This window comes from Gastrolobium bilobum, unplaced genomic scaffold (genome assembly GCF_033153095.1).
Source record: "Gastrolobium bilobum isolate Gb01-03AN ecotype WA unplaced genomic scaffold, APGP_CSIRO_Gbil_v1 utg37804, whole genome shotgun sequence".
Taxonomy (NCBI): Eukaryota; Viridiplantae; Streptophyta; class Magnoliopsida; order Fabales; family Fabaceae; genus Gastrolobium; species Gastrolobium bilobum.
Window position 1 is genome coordinate 45672 of NW_026896549.1, and position 16501 is coordinate 62172.

Consider the following 16501-nt stretch of genomic DNA (forward strand, 5'->3'; position numbering starts at 1 on the left):
CACATTTGACACTTTGACCACCATTCATTCACACACACAACACGCTTAAAAATTGGTTTTTATGGTATGCAAGGTTATAATACAAGAATCCTCCATAAAGCCAAACAGTTTGTAGAGTTTGTATTAGTTATTGGAGTTAAATATATAGTTAAATTTCACATTAATTTCATTTTGAATTTTATGTTGCAATGGATGAGTGAACATATAAGAAAGTATAAGAAAGAATAAATGTATTACAGAGAAAATTGGAGTAGCACCTATATATTAAAAAAAAAAAATTGAAAAATCTAGCCATAAATGGTTTGATAAGGGAAAGAGAAGTCCGAGAAGGAAGAGATGATCATGTGGAAGATGACTAATAAACATAGGCAGAGTAAGACCAAGAAAATTCTCTTTTCCTTATTCCGCGCTTTCAGAATATCAAAGTCCTTGTCATTTTCCTAACCCTTCACACATATATTTGCAGCAACTGGTAAGATTTGAAAGTTTTCATTCCTCCATTCCCAGACTTGAAACAGATTAGCCTCTGAATACTATATTATATGAAAATTTAGTAGTTAAAATTTCAATTTATCATTATGATTTAACGTTTTTACAATTTTTTTTTTCTATCAAAATGATTTTACCAATATTTCAAATGATTTTATATTTTTATGATTTTTTTATGTTATGATTTTATATTTTATGATTTTTCATCTCCCTTCCAATTTTATGTAAAATTTCAATTTTAACTACTTTGCATCTGATCACAAAAAATAAAAAGCATAACATGAAAGGTTATATGATAAGATCCAACCCATGAAAGTTGATACTAGAGATAAAAAAGAGGAAGGTTTGGGCTGTTAATGGGCTGGTCCATAAGCAAACTGGTGGGAATAGTCATCAACAGAATGAAGGGCAGGTTGTTAGTGATAGGTTAGCATTGGTGGGACATTGTTTCCTTATTCTCACATACCCACTCTGTACTGTATTTATTGGGATTATTGTATACAAGCCCCAAATAGTTGAATTCTCTTAATTTTTCCTTAATCTGGGACTGGTACCTATCATTATATCATGCATGCATACATTCACTCACATGCCTCCCCCCTTTTGTCCTTCTTCCTTCTTAATGCACACTCACACACACAGCATATAATTATATATAAACACTTGAAGATGCACAAGAAAAGAGGAGATAGAGAGATCTTCTTACATTAAAAAAATCATTAAGGGGGCGTTTGGTTGAGGATAATTTTTTATGAATAATAGAGAAATGTGATTACTAGAGAAATGGTTGGAATGTGAGTTTGATAGAAAAATGTAAAAAAAGTTGTTTAGTTGGATAAAATTTTGATGGGAAAATTAGGTAACTTTTATAAAGTCTATGTTTGGGTGTAGGTAAAATATAGATGGAAAAAAGAGTTGTTTTTACGAAAATAACCCCGTTTTATTTTTTTTTATTTCAGCCACCGCCCCACCCCCAAAAACCACCATCTCCACCGTTGGAAGCCATCGCAGATGCCATAGCCACTGTCCACAACCTCCCTCACCGATTCAAGCCAGCCAAGACTACACCATAACCACCGTCCCATCTCCTTCTTCACCACCGCGGCTAACCAACCGAGAAATCCGAACCTCTATCTTCGGACCACCATAGCCATCAGCCTTCACAAACTCCAGCCAACCTCCTCAGCCACCACCACACACCACCAGTGACCTAAAAACCCATTAACAGCCAACCACCATCACACCACCACACTTCACCAATTTTTTTTACAAAACCCACAAGCTCACAACTGACCACCATCACCGAACCGCCCTCCATTAACAGCCACCACAAACCCACATCATCCTCCCTTCACCGATCCACAACCATACAGCCACCACCACACCACACCACAACCTTCACAAACTCCTTTTGCATGTTTCCGTCTGCGTCTGTGCAAGACTTGATAGCCTTTCGAAAGTGACAACTCTAAGGTGAGCAAACAGAGTGTACGAGATTGTCCTGCACAAACAGAGGGTACGAGAGTTTTTTCATTAATATGCAGTGTGAGCAAATTTGGAGGTTTTCAGCAATACCACATAGGAAAAGGGCAACTTTGGCCGGCTATATCGGTTGAAATACATATGCAAATAGGTTTGGTAGGATTCATATTTAGCTAGGTAAGTAACGAATCTCCTTGAACCAAACATAGGTATCTTATATTCCCACTTCTCTTTATCTATCAATCTCACCAAAATCCTTAAACCAAACAGTCCCTAAGTATGTTTATGAGCTTGGGGTTTTGGTACTGCATCCCAAATCTGAGCAATTCATATCACAGAACAATGCTGCCGACCAAAAAAAAGAAGCCATAACAAAATATAAAGCAAACCCAGAAATTAGAAGGAAATAAAATGCCACCTTCTGAATATCTTCTCTTAGAATAGGCCCCAGATTTTCAAGTGGGGTTTGCATAGACAGTCAGAAACATGATAATCAGAAAATAGAACAAAGGGTGCATTCTCAAGTGTCAAGGAGCAAACCTCCTTAAAGTTTAAAAAGTTAGGGAAAGGCTCATCTATGGTTTTATAGCTATGATATGTCATCTCATACAAAAGTTTTTTGGGCTCGAAGTATGCATAAGGCACATGCCACTTCTACATGGTGCTGAAATTAAAATATATTTATAAGAAGGGCAATGTTTTTCTCATGTTACATGAGATAATATTATCTTATGTAGAGACATAATTAAGTGTGTCTCATAATTAAAAGAAAAGAAAAAAGAAATGTTGGCTCGAATTTCAATGTGTGTAATATGAGAAAAACATTTTCCTTATAAGAATGAGGAGAGCAAGATCAAAATTCTAACCAATTTGTCACAAAGGCTCTAATCCAATGTCAAAGATAAACTCTCTTAAGTTTAGTAAAGTATTATCAATGATTTTATATCTCTAACATCAAGAAAGGACCAAGTATTATAATATAAACCTTTGTTTTATCACGTATAACAAAAAGTATCATTGTCTTGGGGAGACTAAATAAACACATCATAACTTACACATAAAAGGAAAATCAAATGGTGAAAACTTAAACACTGAATATCAGCCGGAGGTTAATTCATTGCTGTAAAGTGTAAACTACCTGAATAATTGTTTTCAAAAGAGGTCTATCAATATCATGATACCACCTGTGAATAAAACTTCGTCTTCAACAATCAATCAAAATGGATTAAATTTTATCTGTGTAAGTCTCCTGCAGGCTCCCATAACCCATGAAAAAATTTCTTTTAACTTTCTGATTAAACTTGACTCCAAAGAAAGGGAGGAAATAAGGATTTGGATTTTGAAAAGATTGCTGAGTTACACATCTCAAAAAAAAAAAAATAATAATAATAATAATAATAATAATGAAGGAAGAAACTTTTATGCATATCATGATTATTATCAACTTTCACAATTTCCAATACGAAATATACTATAATATGCTTCACCCTATGTTCATTGATATACAATGTCATTGATCCTAAGTTTCATTCACAGTTCTACACTTCTACGTGTAGCAGCCCAATTGGGCCCACCAGGTACAGGAAGCGGAAGACCCATTCTTATCAGGAGCAAGCCCAAGCGTCTAGAGGACTTTATATGTTGACATAAGCCCAATTATGAATTAATGGATCAATATGTTTGAATTTTGTTGGAAAAGGAAATAAATAAAAGAGAGATTGGATCACACTCACACATACCACAAGTAAGTTCTAGTTTAGTTTAATACTTCAATACATCACTTCTTTTTAAAATATTCTAATCAATTCATTGTTTCATGACTAGTTTGATTCGGGGCGGGTTCATGATTAAAATTTTAAATCTATTTCAAAAAATATTAGATGATCAAATACATACTTTCATCTCTACTTGCTCAACTCTAATACGTCAACTGAGCTTTTGATACTTCAATACCTCACTAAATATAAATGTAGTTATGAACAAGTTTAAAGGAAATGAGAAAGTCAAGAAAAGTTGAAAGAATGAGTGAACGGACATACATAGTTACTCTTATTGGTGGGATGCAGATGTGAAGATATGATGGTAGTATATTATATTTTTTCCAAGTGCAGCGTGCAATGCCATGTAACCTACCCTTTCTTTTCTTTATTTTGTTTTGTATTAACTTTGGAGAAATATGCTATAATTTCATTTATTTATTTATTTATTTATTTTTAAATCATACTTATAATATATTCACTACATCTTATTGCCCATTTTGGATTGCTTATTGTCAAAGCTAATGAGATCAATTTATCAGTTAACGAGTTAAAATATAACCTGGCAAAATAAAAAAGGAATTAAAATATAAAAATTAATAAACAAATATAGAAACATGTATTAATTGTACCCATTTAGTGTAAGCTTGTATTTAATTTTAAGCGATGAATGACAATCTTTTTATAAAACAAATAAATTACATTTTAAGCCCTTTTAATTTTTTTTGTTGTTGTTGCTTGAGTTACTTATTAACTCTCTTTTCCGTTATGGTTAGCAAGTCCGATTCCTCAACTTTTTTAAGAGAACTGCAAGGCTTTATTATTTGGGGTAAAAGATTAGAGTTGATAAATTGGCGTTATAAAAACCAAATATTTTAGCCATGTGTTTTAACTTTCTATATAACTTTGATAGATAATAGTTTCAATTGGAATTATAGTATATAACAATTAAGTAGCTTGAAAAAATATTATAAAAAATTATTTGAAAAAGTGTGAAATTAAAAAGGGAAGAAAACATTAGTGTGTAGGAAAACTGATCCGGACACCACTTGATAATAATGTAAAATAACAAGCAATATATAAATGGGTTTTTAATTTGTCATATTACAGAAATACTATTTATATCATTCCTGCTAATGGATCGAAAATCTCACTTCTTTTTTTTTTTTTTTTTTTTTAATGTGACTCACCATAATCTCTTCTCTACCTGACAACTATTCATTATTCATGACAACTTAAAAACCCTATACAAATCCAATATAATACATATTCCCTTCTTTTTATTTGATAGAAATATGCAAATACTTTGAATAACACATATTACAACCATATCATAGAAATTTTGACTTTCTATGAGCCATACTAATTTCAAGGCCAGGCTCCACAGCAGCCCAATGGGCTACAAAGGCCGTAGGCTCAAGCAATGATAGTTAATAAAACTACAAACATAGTGAAACGCTGTATGCCTATCTTGTCCTATGACTTTGTCTTTGAGGACAAAGCTATTATTTTAAGAATCTTTGCTTCATAAAATTTTGGGATACCTTCATTTTAATTTATTGTGGTTACATGAATTACTAGTTGACCATTTGTGGTTTCAAACTTGTTATTTAAATTTATTTTGATTACAAAATTGTATCATTTAATCCCTTATAATTTCAAAGCATCACATATACCCATTCTGATTATAAAAATATTTCACTTAAACATCTTGTAGTTTTATATATAGACGAAATTTTTTATTTTTCTTAATTTTTATCTTATAGTATTATCAAATTATAAATTAAAATTTTAATAAGATTAAGTATTAAAGATTAAATAAAAAATTATATGTTTATTATTTATGTATCCTAAAATATAAATTAAAATATTATATTAAAATTAAAATATTATTTAAGATATAACATTTTTTATCATAATTTTTTTCTTAAAAAAGTATATTCATCTACATGAATAATTACTTTAAATTTAGATTTAATATTTTTATATTTATTTTTAATTAACAATAGTATCAGTTTTTTTTTTTTTTTTTTGGTAAAACAATAGTATAAGTTAAATCCTTCTAAATTTATACATGTAAATTTTTTCATGTTTTTATTTCTCATTCTATATTAGTACAATAGTACCAATTTAAATTATAATATAATTAATAAAAAAATATAACATTAAAAAACAAAAATTATTTATTTGAAAAATATGATAAAGTTAATAATTTATTTAAAAATTATCTTAATAACAAAACATATTATTTAAGACAATCAAACACCTATAATCTAATGCATTCAATTCAAAAAATTAAAATAAATTATTAAAAAATTCGTTTATATTTATCTCGAAAATATATTTAACCAAAATATTATTTTATTTTATTTTATTCTTATCTAATATCGTTATAATCAAGGAAGCACGGACACTTGTAAAAACAGGAAGAGTCGGGTACGACACGCTCTGACACGGCGACACGCTCTGACACGGTGTCGGACACGCGGTTGACTTTTTCCAACATGTTGACCATTCCGACACGCGAATTTGACCGTGGACACGCTCTGACACGGTGTCGGACACACGGTTGACTTTTTTTCGACACGTTGACCATTCCGACACGCGAATTTGACCGTGTACGACACGGTCAAATGACATTTTCGTAATATTTTTTTAATTTTTTTAAAAAAAAAATTATTTTTTTTAAAAGTTAAAATATATTAATAAAGCTTCCACCTGATCATATCAATTTTATCCTTTTGTCTTTTTTCCCCTTAAGTAGATAAGAGATCATCTCAGCATCATTGTTGTCAATTTCTATCACTCTCTTGTTGTATCTTCTTCTCTCTGATCTCTCTAATATGATTTGATCTCTCTATCTGATATTATATATCTATCTCATCCCGGTTCTTATTTTTTTTATTAAAGCTTCCATCTTTATAACGTGTTGATGGGTATTATTAATTTAGTTTTATTTTTTGTTAAATTATTAAATATTAAATGAAATATACACTGTATAAATTAAAAATATTATTTAATATTAAAACATGTCCCAAGGTGTCGAAATTCATAATTTTTTAGGATTGACGTGTCGGAGTGTCGTGTCGTGTCACCTGTCGCGTGTCGTATCGGTGCTAGATAGGTTATAATATTACAAAAATGTTTAACATAAATAATTTGTTTAGAGGATACATCTTTAATTTATTTTAAATATGTTTTTTAAATAAATAATAAATTAAGTTGATTTTAAAATAATTTCAAAATAAATAATTTTTTAAAATTTAATAATTAATTTTATTAAAAATTTGTTTGAGAATATCATAATTCTATAAAATAAAAATAGAAAAATGTTTACCAAAAAAAAATTTAGAATTCTTTTTTAATATTTATAAAACTAAAAATGATCTAAATAATATATTTTTATAGCCATAACGAGTGTAATTAAAAACTTAAAATATTAGGAGGTGTTAAATAATAAATGTATCTAACCACATTGGATTTGAATGATAAATTTGAAACCACGGGTTAAATAATACATCGAAGAGACGAAAATGAAGTTTTCTCTAAAAAATTTGTACATGACGGTTCCAAGCTTAAGCTTATTTGCTTTACAAGCAGCTCTCCGGTTGAACTGAACCGGACGCATCTCCACCGGCATTGTTACACAAAGCTTGGGCAACTTGGTTATTGTAAGTGAGCTTCACATCCTCCAACCATATCCCGCTGCATGGATAATCAGAACTGCAATTAAATTTCACTGCAACTTGGGTTTCTGATGTTCCATGAACGTTGTGGTATGTGACATTATTGATTTTGACTCCAGAGGCCTGTTAATTTGGGCAAACAAAAATAATAAATTCAGCTCACTTTCATGCTGATGCTAGCCTGATAATTTCCTTTTTTTTTTTATTCTTAAGACTAACCTGACCAGGGCAATCCTTGTTTCCTGGGCAGTAATTTTGGTCAATTACAATGGGGTTTTGTACATTGACCATTACTGCGTCTTGGAAAAGGACGTTCCGCACAAATCCATTGCTGGGTCTCCCCCATGTCTTTATTCTAACACCATTCTGAGTCCCCCTGAATGTAACCGTTTTAACTGTCACATTTTGGACTCCAGGTTCGTTCAAAGCACTTCCTAAGCTTCCAATGCTACAATATCCAATGAACAATTATTATTATTATTATTATTAATCCTCTAATAATGTTGAGATATATAGTCCCACATTGACTGGATGGGCAATTAATAAGGCTTTTGGTGTGGTGTATTCCAAGGTTCTTAACATGGTATCAGAGCCTCACCGTCCCCTGCTTTAAAAAGTGGAATTAAAATAAAAAAAGCACAAAAAGGTAAACCAAAAATGGGCCTGTGCAATTTTCACGCTTCTAAGCCTGAAGGGCTCTTGCGTGAGGGGACGTGTTGAGATATATAGTCCCACATTGACTGGATGGGCAACTAATAAGGCCTTGGGCACTCTCACCCCTTGAACTAGCTTTTGGTGTGGTGTATTCCAAGTTTCTTAACAAATAACATGGAACAACATTTTTTTAATTTTGTAATGAAAAGAATAAAAAAAAAGAACCTTATTCCATGGCCTGGTCCACATGCAATGTTTTCTATCCATAAGTTAGAAGTGCCGGGGCCGATGGAGACGCAATCATCGCCGGTTCGAATTTTGGAGTTGAGGATGGTGACATCGGAGGACATTTGGACATGTATGCCGTCCGTGTTAGGGCTGTTTCCGGCTGCCATGACCTTAACGCCTTGCACTGTCACATTCTGACATCCATATATCACTATGTGGAACATTTGACTATTAATCGATGTCAACCCACTAATAGCAATGTTGTTGGAGTTTGCAAATTCCAGTGTCTGCAACACTCACCACAAAAGAAATCCACCTTTACTCCAACATAACACACCTTTAGTGCAACACACCACATTATTGAATAATTATTCTTGCTTGAAAATTTTATAAAACAAAGGAATTCTCCTTTGTTTTATAAAATTTTCAAGCAAGAATAATTATTCAATAATGTTGTTATTCTCCTTTGTTTTATAAAATTTTCAAGCAAGAATAATTATTCAATAATGTGATCTTTTAGGATCTCACGCCACTACAAACTAATATATATGTAAAAATATTTTTGGTGCAAAGGGAAATAAAATTATCTGGGGTTAATATAGAATATTTTAGAAATTATAGCCACAACCACAACCCAAGTTAATTAAGGACTTGGTGTGCATTTGGGTTGACTTTTTCTCTCTATAAAAGTAGCTTTTTTCCCAAAAGAAAAATACTTTTGAGGAATTTTATGTGTTTGGATAATAACTTTTAAAAAAAAGTTTAAATGATACTTTTTTAAAGTCATGACTCCTTACTTCCAAAAAAAGGGCAGAAGTTAAAATGTAATTTTATCTCAATCCACTCTATCCCACTAATTTTTTATTTTTTTTTGGTAATCATTATTATTATTATTATTATTTTCATCACATATTTTTTTAATAATATATAAATTATGTCATTTTATTTAAAACTACTATGTTTTAATTGATATTTAAATTTAAAAAAATTATCAATATTACCATGATTTCTATTATGCAACTGTTTCTCTCACCATAAAATGATAAAACACTTTAGTTTTGATTAAAAGAACACAATCCTATATTTTTTAAAAAGACAAACACTCTTCCCACCCACCACACACACACACATATATATATATATATGTATGTATTTTTTTTCCCTTGAAGATTTATATTGAAAGTGCAAGACATTTCCTTATAAAGTGGCTAATATATTATGATTCAGAAAATAACAAAAATTCAATTCCAAAAAACTAACTCACACTTAAGCCTGTTTGGATGAGCTTTTTTACTCCAAAAATTGCTTTTTTTAAGAAAAAAAAAACATTACTCGCTATAAATTCGTTTGAATGTTTGCTTTAAAAAAACATAAGTCACAAAAAAGTAAAAAATTTATATTTTTTAGAAGCAAAAAATTTTAAATTTTAAAAAAAGCAGAAGTCAAAAGTCAAATATTTTTTTCAAAAATTAAATATTTTTATAGAAATATAAATAGCATCAACTTTTGTAAAATACACCTCTAAAATAAAGAAGGGATAAAAACTATATTTTTTTTTATAAGCTCAAACAAACAACCTCTTAGTGGACCCAATTCGGATATACTAACGAGAGAACCTTATTATAACCTATGATTAGGATATTATTACTGACTTCCCCCTTATTATTTATTTCAATAGGTAACAACCACGTTGAGCGGTTGCAAACGGTTCCATGATCTCCATCCACTACTAATCACCTGGGTTAACTCCAACTCAAACTTGAAATTAAAAAATTAAAACTAAGTCAATAATAATGTGTAATGTGTGGAAATTAATTGTTTTATGTGTTATTTAACCATGTATGTAACATAATCTTAACCATGTATGTAACAGAATCTTAACAATACAAAAATAAATCAATACTGATGATTTTGTAACTATATATTCTCATGTTTTTCTTTTCTTTTTTCTGCTCTTATTATTAATAATTTATCTTTATATAGTTATAATTCTTCCATATGAAATGACCATGTTAAATAATATATGAAACAATCCACTTCCATAGAACATACCGTGGCTCCTAAAGGGCAATTACTTTCGTCTGAGTTCTTGCAATCCCACAAGGTGTTGCCTTGGGCATCAAGTACCCCACCACGAATTGAAACCCCGTCGACATACTCGAACACCAACCAGTTTCTGGCTTTGGAGATGAGCCAGATATTAGAGGGAGCAACCAATGTTCCATCAATGGATATGGAGATAGCATTGTTGCTACATTTCCCTTTGAAGGTGGCATTTCCAACCAAGAACCTACCTTGTGGTACGTAAATTAAAGCAGGGTTGGAAGAGGCACAAGCTTTGTCCCAAGCATTAAGGAATGCCATGGTGGAATCGGTCTCCCTGTCTGGTTTGGCTCCAAAGTCGACCACATTGTACATTACTGCTTCGGCCATGGCTAAATTCAACCAACAATGTAAGACCACAACAACGAAAAGAGGACTAACTACTTTTGGTGTCGGGTTTGGCATTTTGGAATTTGGTCAAATATTGAAGAGGGTGTTTGCGAGAGAGAGAAAGAGTGAGAGAAATTTGAGGATGGAGTGGTACAAGTGGTGAATAAGGTTGGTGGGTGGGGTTTGGGAGTCAGAGCGGTTTGTGAGGGTATTTATAGTAAGGTTTTGGGTGCACTGTGCAGGTTAGATTCCTCTAATGTCCCCCTCACCTCCTTCTTTTTTTTTCTTTTTTTCTTTTTTCTTTCTATATTAGAAGAATGATTCGTTGCATGTCCTTGTCAAATATGTTAGTACTATGTTATCGTATGTAATAAAATAATTCAAACTTATAAAAGAAATGAAGGCAAAGCAAAAGTCGCACCTAATTAAGATTGGAGTTAAATATAGTACTTTTCGTGCACTTTTTTTGTTGTTGTTGTTGAAAACATTTCGTGCACCCTGTGATTATCTATTCCCTTTCCTTTACGGGGCGTTTGGTACGCGGGATTTTGAGGGATTTCCGGGAAACTGAATTTTTCTAAATTTTAAATTTTTAGATATTATCGTAAACTGAATGCAAAAATCATATTTTTGAAAATCGAGATTCCCGGACAAATAAAAATTTCTCTTGTACCAAACGCCCCCTTAACTGATTTTCGATATTAATATTATAATTCATATTTTGTTATCTTTTTTAATTTATGGAAAGTGTTTTTCATTTGTGCGTTCCTTCTTTTTATGGTATTATTTTTCTTATGTTACATGAGAGAAAAATTCTCTTATGCACACATAAAATATAATGTGGATCCTACTAAATAAAGAAGAGAAAAAAACATAAAGTGAAATTCACATTACGCATAAAAAGATTTTTCTTTCATGTAAAATGAAAAAAATAATAGCTTTTTTATGTGTCACAATAGACATAAATAGAGAACAACATGTTATAGGTAAGCATACTTTTAGTGTTTTGGGAGCAATATTTATTTACTAAAAGTAAAAAAATAAAATAAAATAAAATATAGGTGATATATATTATAAAAGAAAAAAATAAAACTCAATAATTTTTTTTTCAATTTTAACAAATGATATACTGAACTCAATAATTAAAAATATTTTCGTTATAATGTTTGCTTCCATATATCAACATATTATGTGAGGTTTATGTGAGATAAAATACAATAGATTCTAGGGTACGTTGGGGCTTGCAGCAATTATAAAATTAGTGTTTACTTTTAATAAAATGTCAATATAATATTTTGACATCATCGTCCATCATGTGTTGAAACTTTTTCTAATATGCTTAGTTATATTAATTATTACATGTAATTAATGTAGAATTCATTAAATAATATGACAATCCATGAATAGATATAACTCATATAAGTCTAAAAAATTTTACGTTAAATTCATGAAATTAAGTATATTAAATTTATAGTTAGATTAAGTAACGGGGATTAAGCTCATCATATAAACCTATAATGCCATTACTTTTTATTAAGGCATATGCATATATTCAATTCAAGTAGCTTTATAATATAGGATCGATGGGAAAACCTGAACTTTATAGGAAGAGGAAAATAAAAAAGAGAGAGGTCAACAGATAGGAAATACAGATTAAATGGGTTTATAGCTCAGATAATAACAGAAAATGTAAAGCGGGTATAAACATGGCGCCTACTTATAAAAAAGAGAGAGGCTTGAATTACGCCAGGTTTCATGCATTATATGAGATTATCATTTCACGCTTGTTTCATGAAACGTTCCTTGGCTCGGTTAGGGCAATGACGCCACCATTTCGTACTCTTTTTTCAGGAGCCAAGTACGCATGTACCAGTTTAATTCAATATTCTCTCGCTCTCTGTCCTTTTATTTTTGTACATTAGAACTAATTCTTTGTAAGGTGTCTGGTGCACTCACTCTATACTTCAAGGAGTAATGTTCCGGAATTATATAATGGGCCCACCAGCCTTGGAGAAAGGACCTTATCCAATTTGAGGCAAACTCTTATATGAATAAAGGATTAAGCCTCATAAATGTTATCTTGAAATCCTAATCCTCCTAGCTGTCAATGTGTGTGTGCTCGTTGTGCATAGTAATTTGCCACCACACGTGATGTCTCCTCCATTTCCACCATTAGCTCACATATCATATAGCAACTTCAATCCACCATGGTTTAACATTGACACTGTCTGTAGGGACGATAAATTTAAATTCTCATTCCATTATGGTGAGCACACATAACACAATGTACAACCACTAGCCACAACAACAATCTTCGCAGTAGCAACAACAAGATGTACAACAACAATAATAACCAACAATAATGCCCATGGCTCTGTAGAGTTCGCCCCATCTCCATCTCGTTAGCCCAACCAAATCCTCATGTCACGTATCTTATTCAAAAGATCAAATACCTGAGCGTCCGTGAGCTAGCACCGGTATGTAAAAAATTAGAATTGTTGTTAGATTGGCCAGCTCCAGAAGTGCCACCACCTTGGGAACCCACCGCTACTGCTATCGCTAAAGCCACATTCTTCTTTGCTGTCATTCTTGCTTTGTATACTTGGTCCATCACTTGAACAAGGAAACAAGTGAAATGCCATATTAGAACCACCAAGTACACTGTTCTCACCAACGAGGGTATTGATTTTCTTAAGGTTTGAATCCGTCATAATAATTTTGCATGAGTCGACGACGATACACACTGTCCCAAATTGTTTAGCTAAATCATCAAAAAAATTTGTAAGTTGTCTTCTCTTCCTCGCCAAAATTTTGAGAATATCGTAGAAAAGATTGCGGCATTTGTGAGTAATGTAACGGCCAGCCGCTTCAAGAATCAATGACTATCCCCACATACTAACACGAGACTTTTCAGTATGCTTTTTTCTCACTCGCACACTTCCTGAGAAAACTTTCCAGGAGGTCACCCATCCCAGAATTGCTCCAAGTCAAGCACGCTAAACTGTGGAGTTCTTCCGATCCGGGCTACCGAAAAGCAGATGCATCTTGTTAGTATAGGTAGTACCAATTAATTCTTATAAGCTATCCCAAACTGTGCAGTCTCATACCTGCACAGTCTTTGGAATCCCTCTCTTTCGGGTGTCAATTCGATTCATTCATGCATGTAACCCCACGCTGGAAGCCTGTCAGGAGCCGCTTCTTGTCTGTGCCTCTTTGCACCGGCGATCACTCCCCGCCCTCGTCAGCGCTCGAGATGTTACAAGTAATGACCTCGATCAGTGAAAGAGGTAACTTAGGAGAACCACCCTCCTTCAGTATGAATAAGCAAGGACGAGAAAGACTTGCCCTTCATCGCCAGTTCTTCTCCTCCCTGGCTAAGAAATTGATGTAATTTCTGTCAATGCGGCCAGAACCTTGAAGTAATCCAACTTGAAGTTCTTCCAATTATCTCCAAAATTCGTACACCACCTTAGCATCGGTTACGCTTTCAAGGAGACTCATCTAAGCACAATAGAACCCTTATCTATGCTATTTTGGAAGATGAAAACTATTCAAAACAAAACATTATATGAATAGGTGGGTCTGTGGGCTCGACATAGGACTTTGAAAACATGAAAAAACACCTCGTGTTGGGAAGACGTTACCTCAAGGTGGCAGAGAACGTTTACTTGAAAATGAGTAAAGGGAAATGGGACATTGAGGTCCAAAAAGAGACATTGATACACTAAAATCTGATGGGAACCTTCTTCCCTTGATGGAGAACACACCCTCTCGTCTAAACCCGAAGACTCAATTTGATGACGATCCTCAATCTCTCCTCCCCCGGTCAGTTGGAGACTATGCGCCATAGAGTATAGAGGTCCTCGTCTTCTTCATAAACTGAACTAAGACTTAAGGCTTTCTCATCCACCCATTGGAGCTCGTCAGCGTTGGAGGGAAAGAGGAAGCGAGAAGGTGGCAACTGCCTATACGGATGGTTCCTCATCGCGGTAGACCTAAAAGAAAACCCAAGGTTAGATAGGGGATGCCCAGAACAAGACTCTAAGCTATTGGAGCTTTCTGAAAATTGATCCCCCATCTGCGTCTATAGGCTTTCCTTATTGCTCGGAAGTGGACCCTAATATGAACTCGTTAGCCTAGGTGTATACCTGGAATAGGAAAGAAGAAAGTCTAGACAATTCCTCGAGACATAAAGTAACCCTAATCCGCCTTAAGTAAGGCACCAAAGAAACAAAGAGACTCTCAATCCCCTATAACAAGAACGATATCCACTGTCGGAAGATCCAACTTTGGCGTCCCTCAAACGATACAAGAAAAACATTCAATGCTCAAATTCCTCCCTAGTGAACCTATTTTTCTCTTTGTGATTATTTCTAATATCCAAGAATACATAAAGATCAACGTAAGGGAGTACCTAAAGTAAAACGATGAAGTGTCTATCATGAAAATCCAAGGAATTGGATGCAAGCCTATAGATACTTGATAACAACCAAAGCGCCTCCAAAATCATCGAAAAACTACTACGAAATCTCGAATGTCAGCAAACAGGGACAACACCAAAATTGATGAGACTGGCCAAGAGAATCAATATTCTCAAGAAAAGAGCACCATAACTCCAAGGAGAACGCAACACAAGAAAAATGAATACGCACAATTGTGAATATGAGTACTAATAGGTTTCAAAAGTAAAAATGAATCAGTATGTGAAAGTGAAAAACAACAAATGCGAGGAAAGTGAAAAAGTTACTAGCCAATAGGGTGATGGCATTTTTATCTTCACACCTTTAATTATTTTTCGAAAAATGTCGTTATCATTGCTTTATGCCGCTCAAAATCAAGTGCCCAATGATGTGAAGACACATGGCTTTGATTAGGCATTGAAGAGATACTCCAAGATATGGAGGCGACTAACATCCTATCATGTTAGCCATCTTCTAAGAACTTACTTCCAAGTTACATATGCAGAAGGCAAGGTAAGTTAATAGGAAACATTCTTACCTCGTAGTTTCGACTTATAAAACTTCAAGCTAAGGGGCTTATGTTCTAATATAATTTTCTAGATTGGGATCTTACTTGATAATTGGGACAAGGCACTTGGCTAAGAGGGAGGTCACTCCTCTCCATTGGCGAAATGTGACTTTGTCCGCCAGCCCATGACACTTCTCCAACCTGTGTCATAGATCTTCCCCATAATTTTACCATGACCATTACACCATCCATGATCACTACTTGCAAATTTCCTTCTTTGATCACTTTATACTCTCGCAACTGCCACAAAGCCTCTATAAAAGGCTAATACAGTGTTAAGGGGGACCTACATACTTGCATTCAAGCATTCCCAGTCTTCGACCTTCCAAAGCATCCTCTCTTCCTTAGGTGCACACACACACACAACCTAATTATTTCCATCAGACAATTGGCTGGAGATATTGATACTTCATTATCTGGCATCTTTTCATAAAAATATTTGCTTCTACTAGGTGAACAATATCAGTTCAACCAAACTGCACAGTTTCCATAGTGCCAAGAGTATCCATGGAGAGTATAAATTTTTCCAAAACCAATGGGGTGATTGACCCTTTTACCTCCGATTAAATAAATATTACTACTTTTCCCTGTTTATAAATTATTTAAAAATATTAACCTTTTATCAAAATTATACACCAATTTTCCCCTATTTAATGATAAGATCCATGGACATATCATTGAAGGCAGAAGAATTTCAAAGAGGATTAATGAAGCCTTGTAAAAGAATGAACAATTGGCAGTCAT

The 16501-nt window shown here is 33.1% G+C and overlaps 1 protein-coding gene across 1 annotated transcript; it reads right to left on the bottom strand.

The window, feature by feature from the left end:
- Positions 1 to 7318: 7318 nt before the first annotated feature.
- Positions 7319 to 13127, bottom strand: LOC133300480 (polygalacturonase-like). Its single transcript, XM_061500036.1, has 5 exons — positions 13013 to 13127; positions 10349 to 10731; positions 8294 to 8583; positions 7634 to 7862; positions 7319 to 7537 (listed from the first exon to the last, which is right to left on the bottom strand). The coding sequence occupies exons 1-5, from the start codon at positions 13125 to 13127 to the stop codon at positions 7319 to 7321; spliced, it is 1236 nt and encodes a 411-aa protein (XP_061356020.1).
- Positions 13128 to 16501: the final 3374 nt, after the last annotated feature.

What these genes read in the sequence shown, in the direction of transcription:
- LOC133300480 (XM_061500036.1), bottom strand. Translation starts at nt 13,127, where the DNA reads ATGGAGATGGGGCGAACTCTACAGAGCCATGGGCATTATTGTTGGTTA. An exon ending in GTGGCTAGTGGTTGTACATT is followed by an intron (nt 10,732 to 13,012) that starts GTGTTATGTGTG and finishes GGTTGAATTTAG; the next exon opens with CCATGGCCGAAGCAGTAATG. An exon ending in ATTGCCCTTTAGGAGCCACG is followed by an intron (nt 8,584 to 10,348) that starts GTATGTTCTATG and finishes TGAGTGTTGCAG; the next exon opens with ACACTGGAATTTGCAAACTC.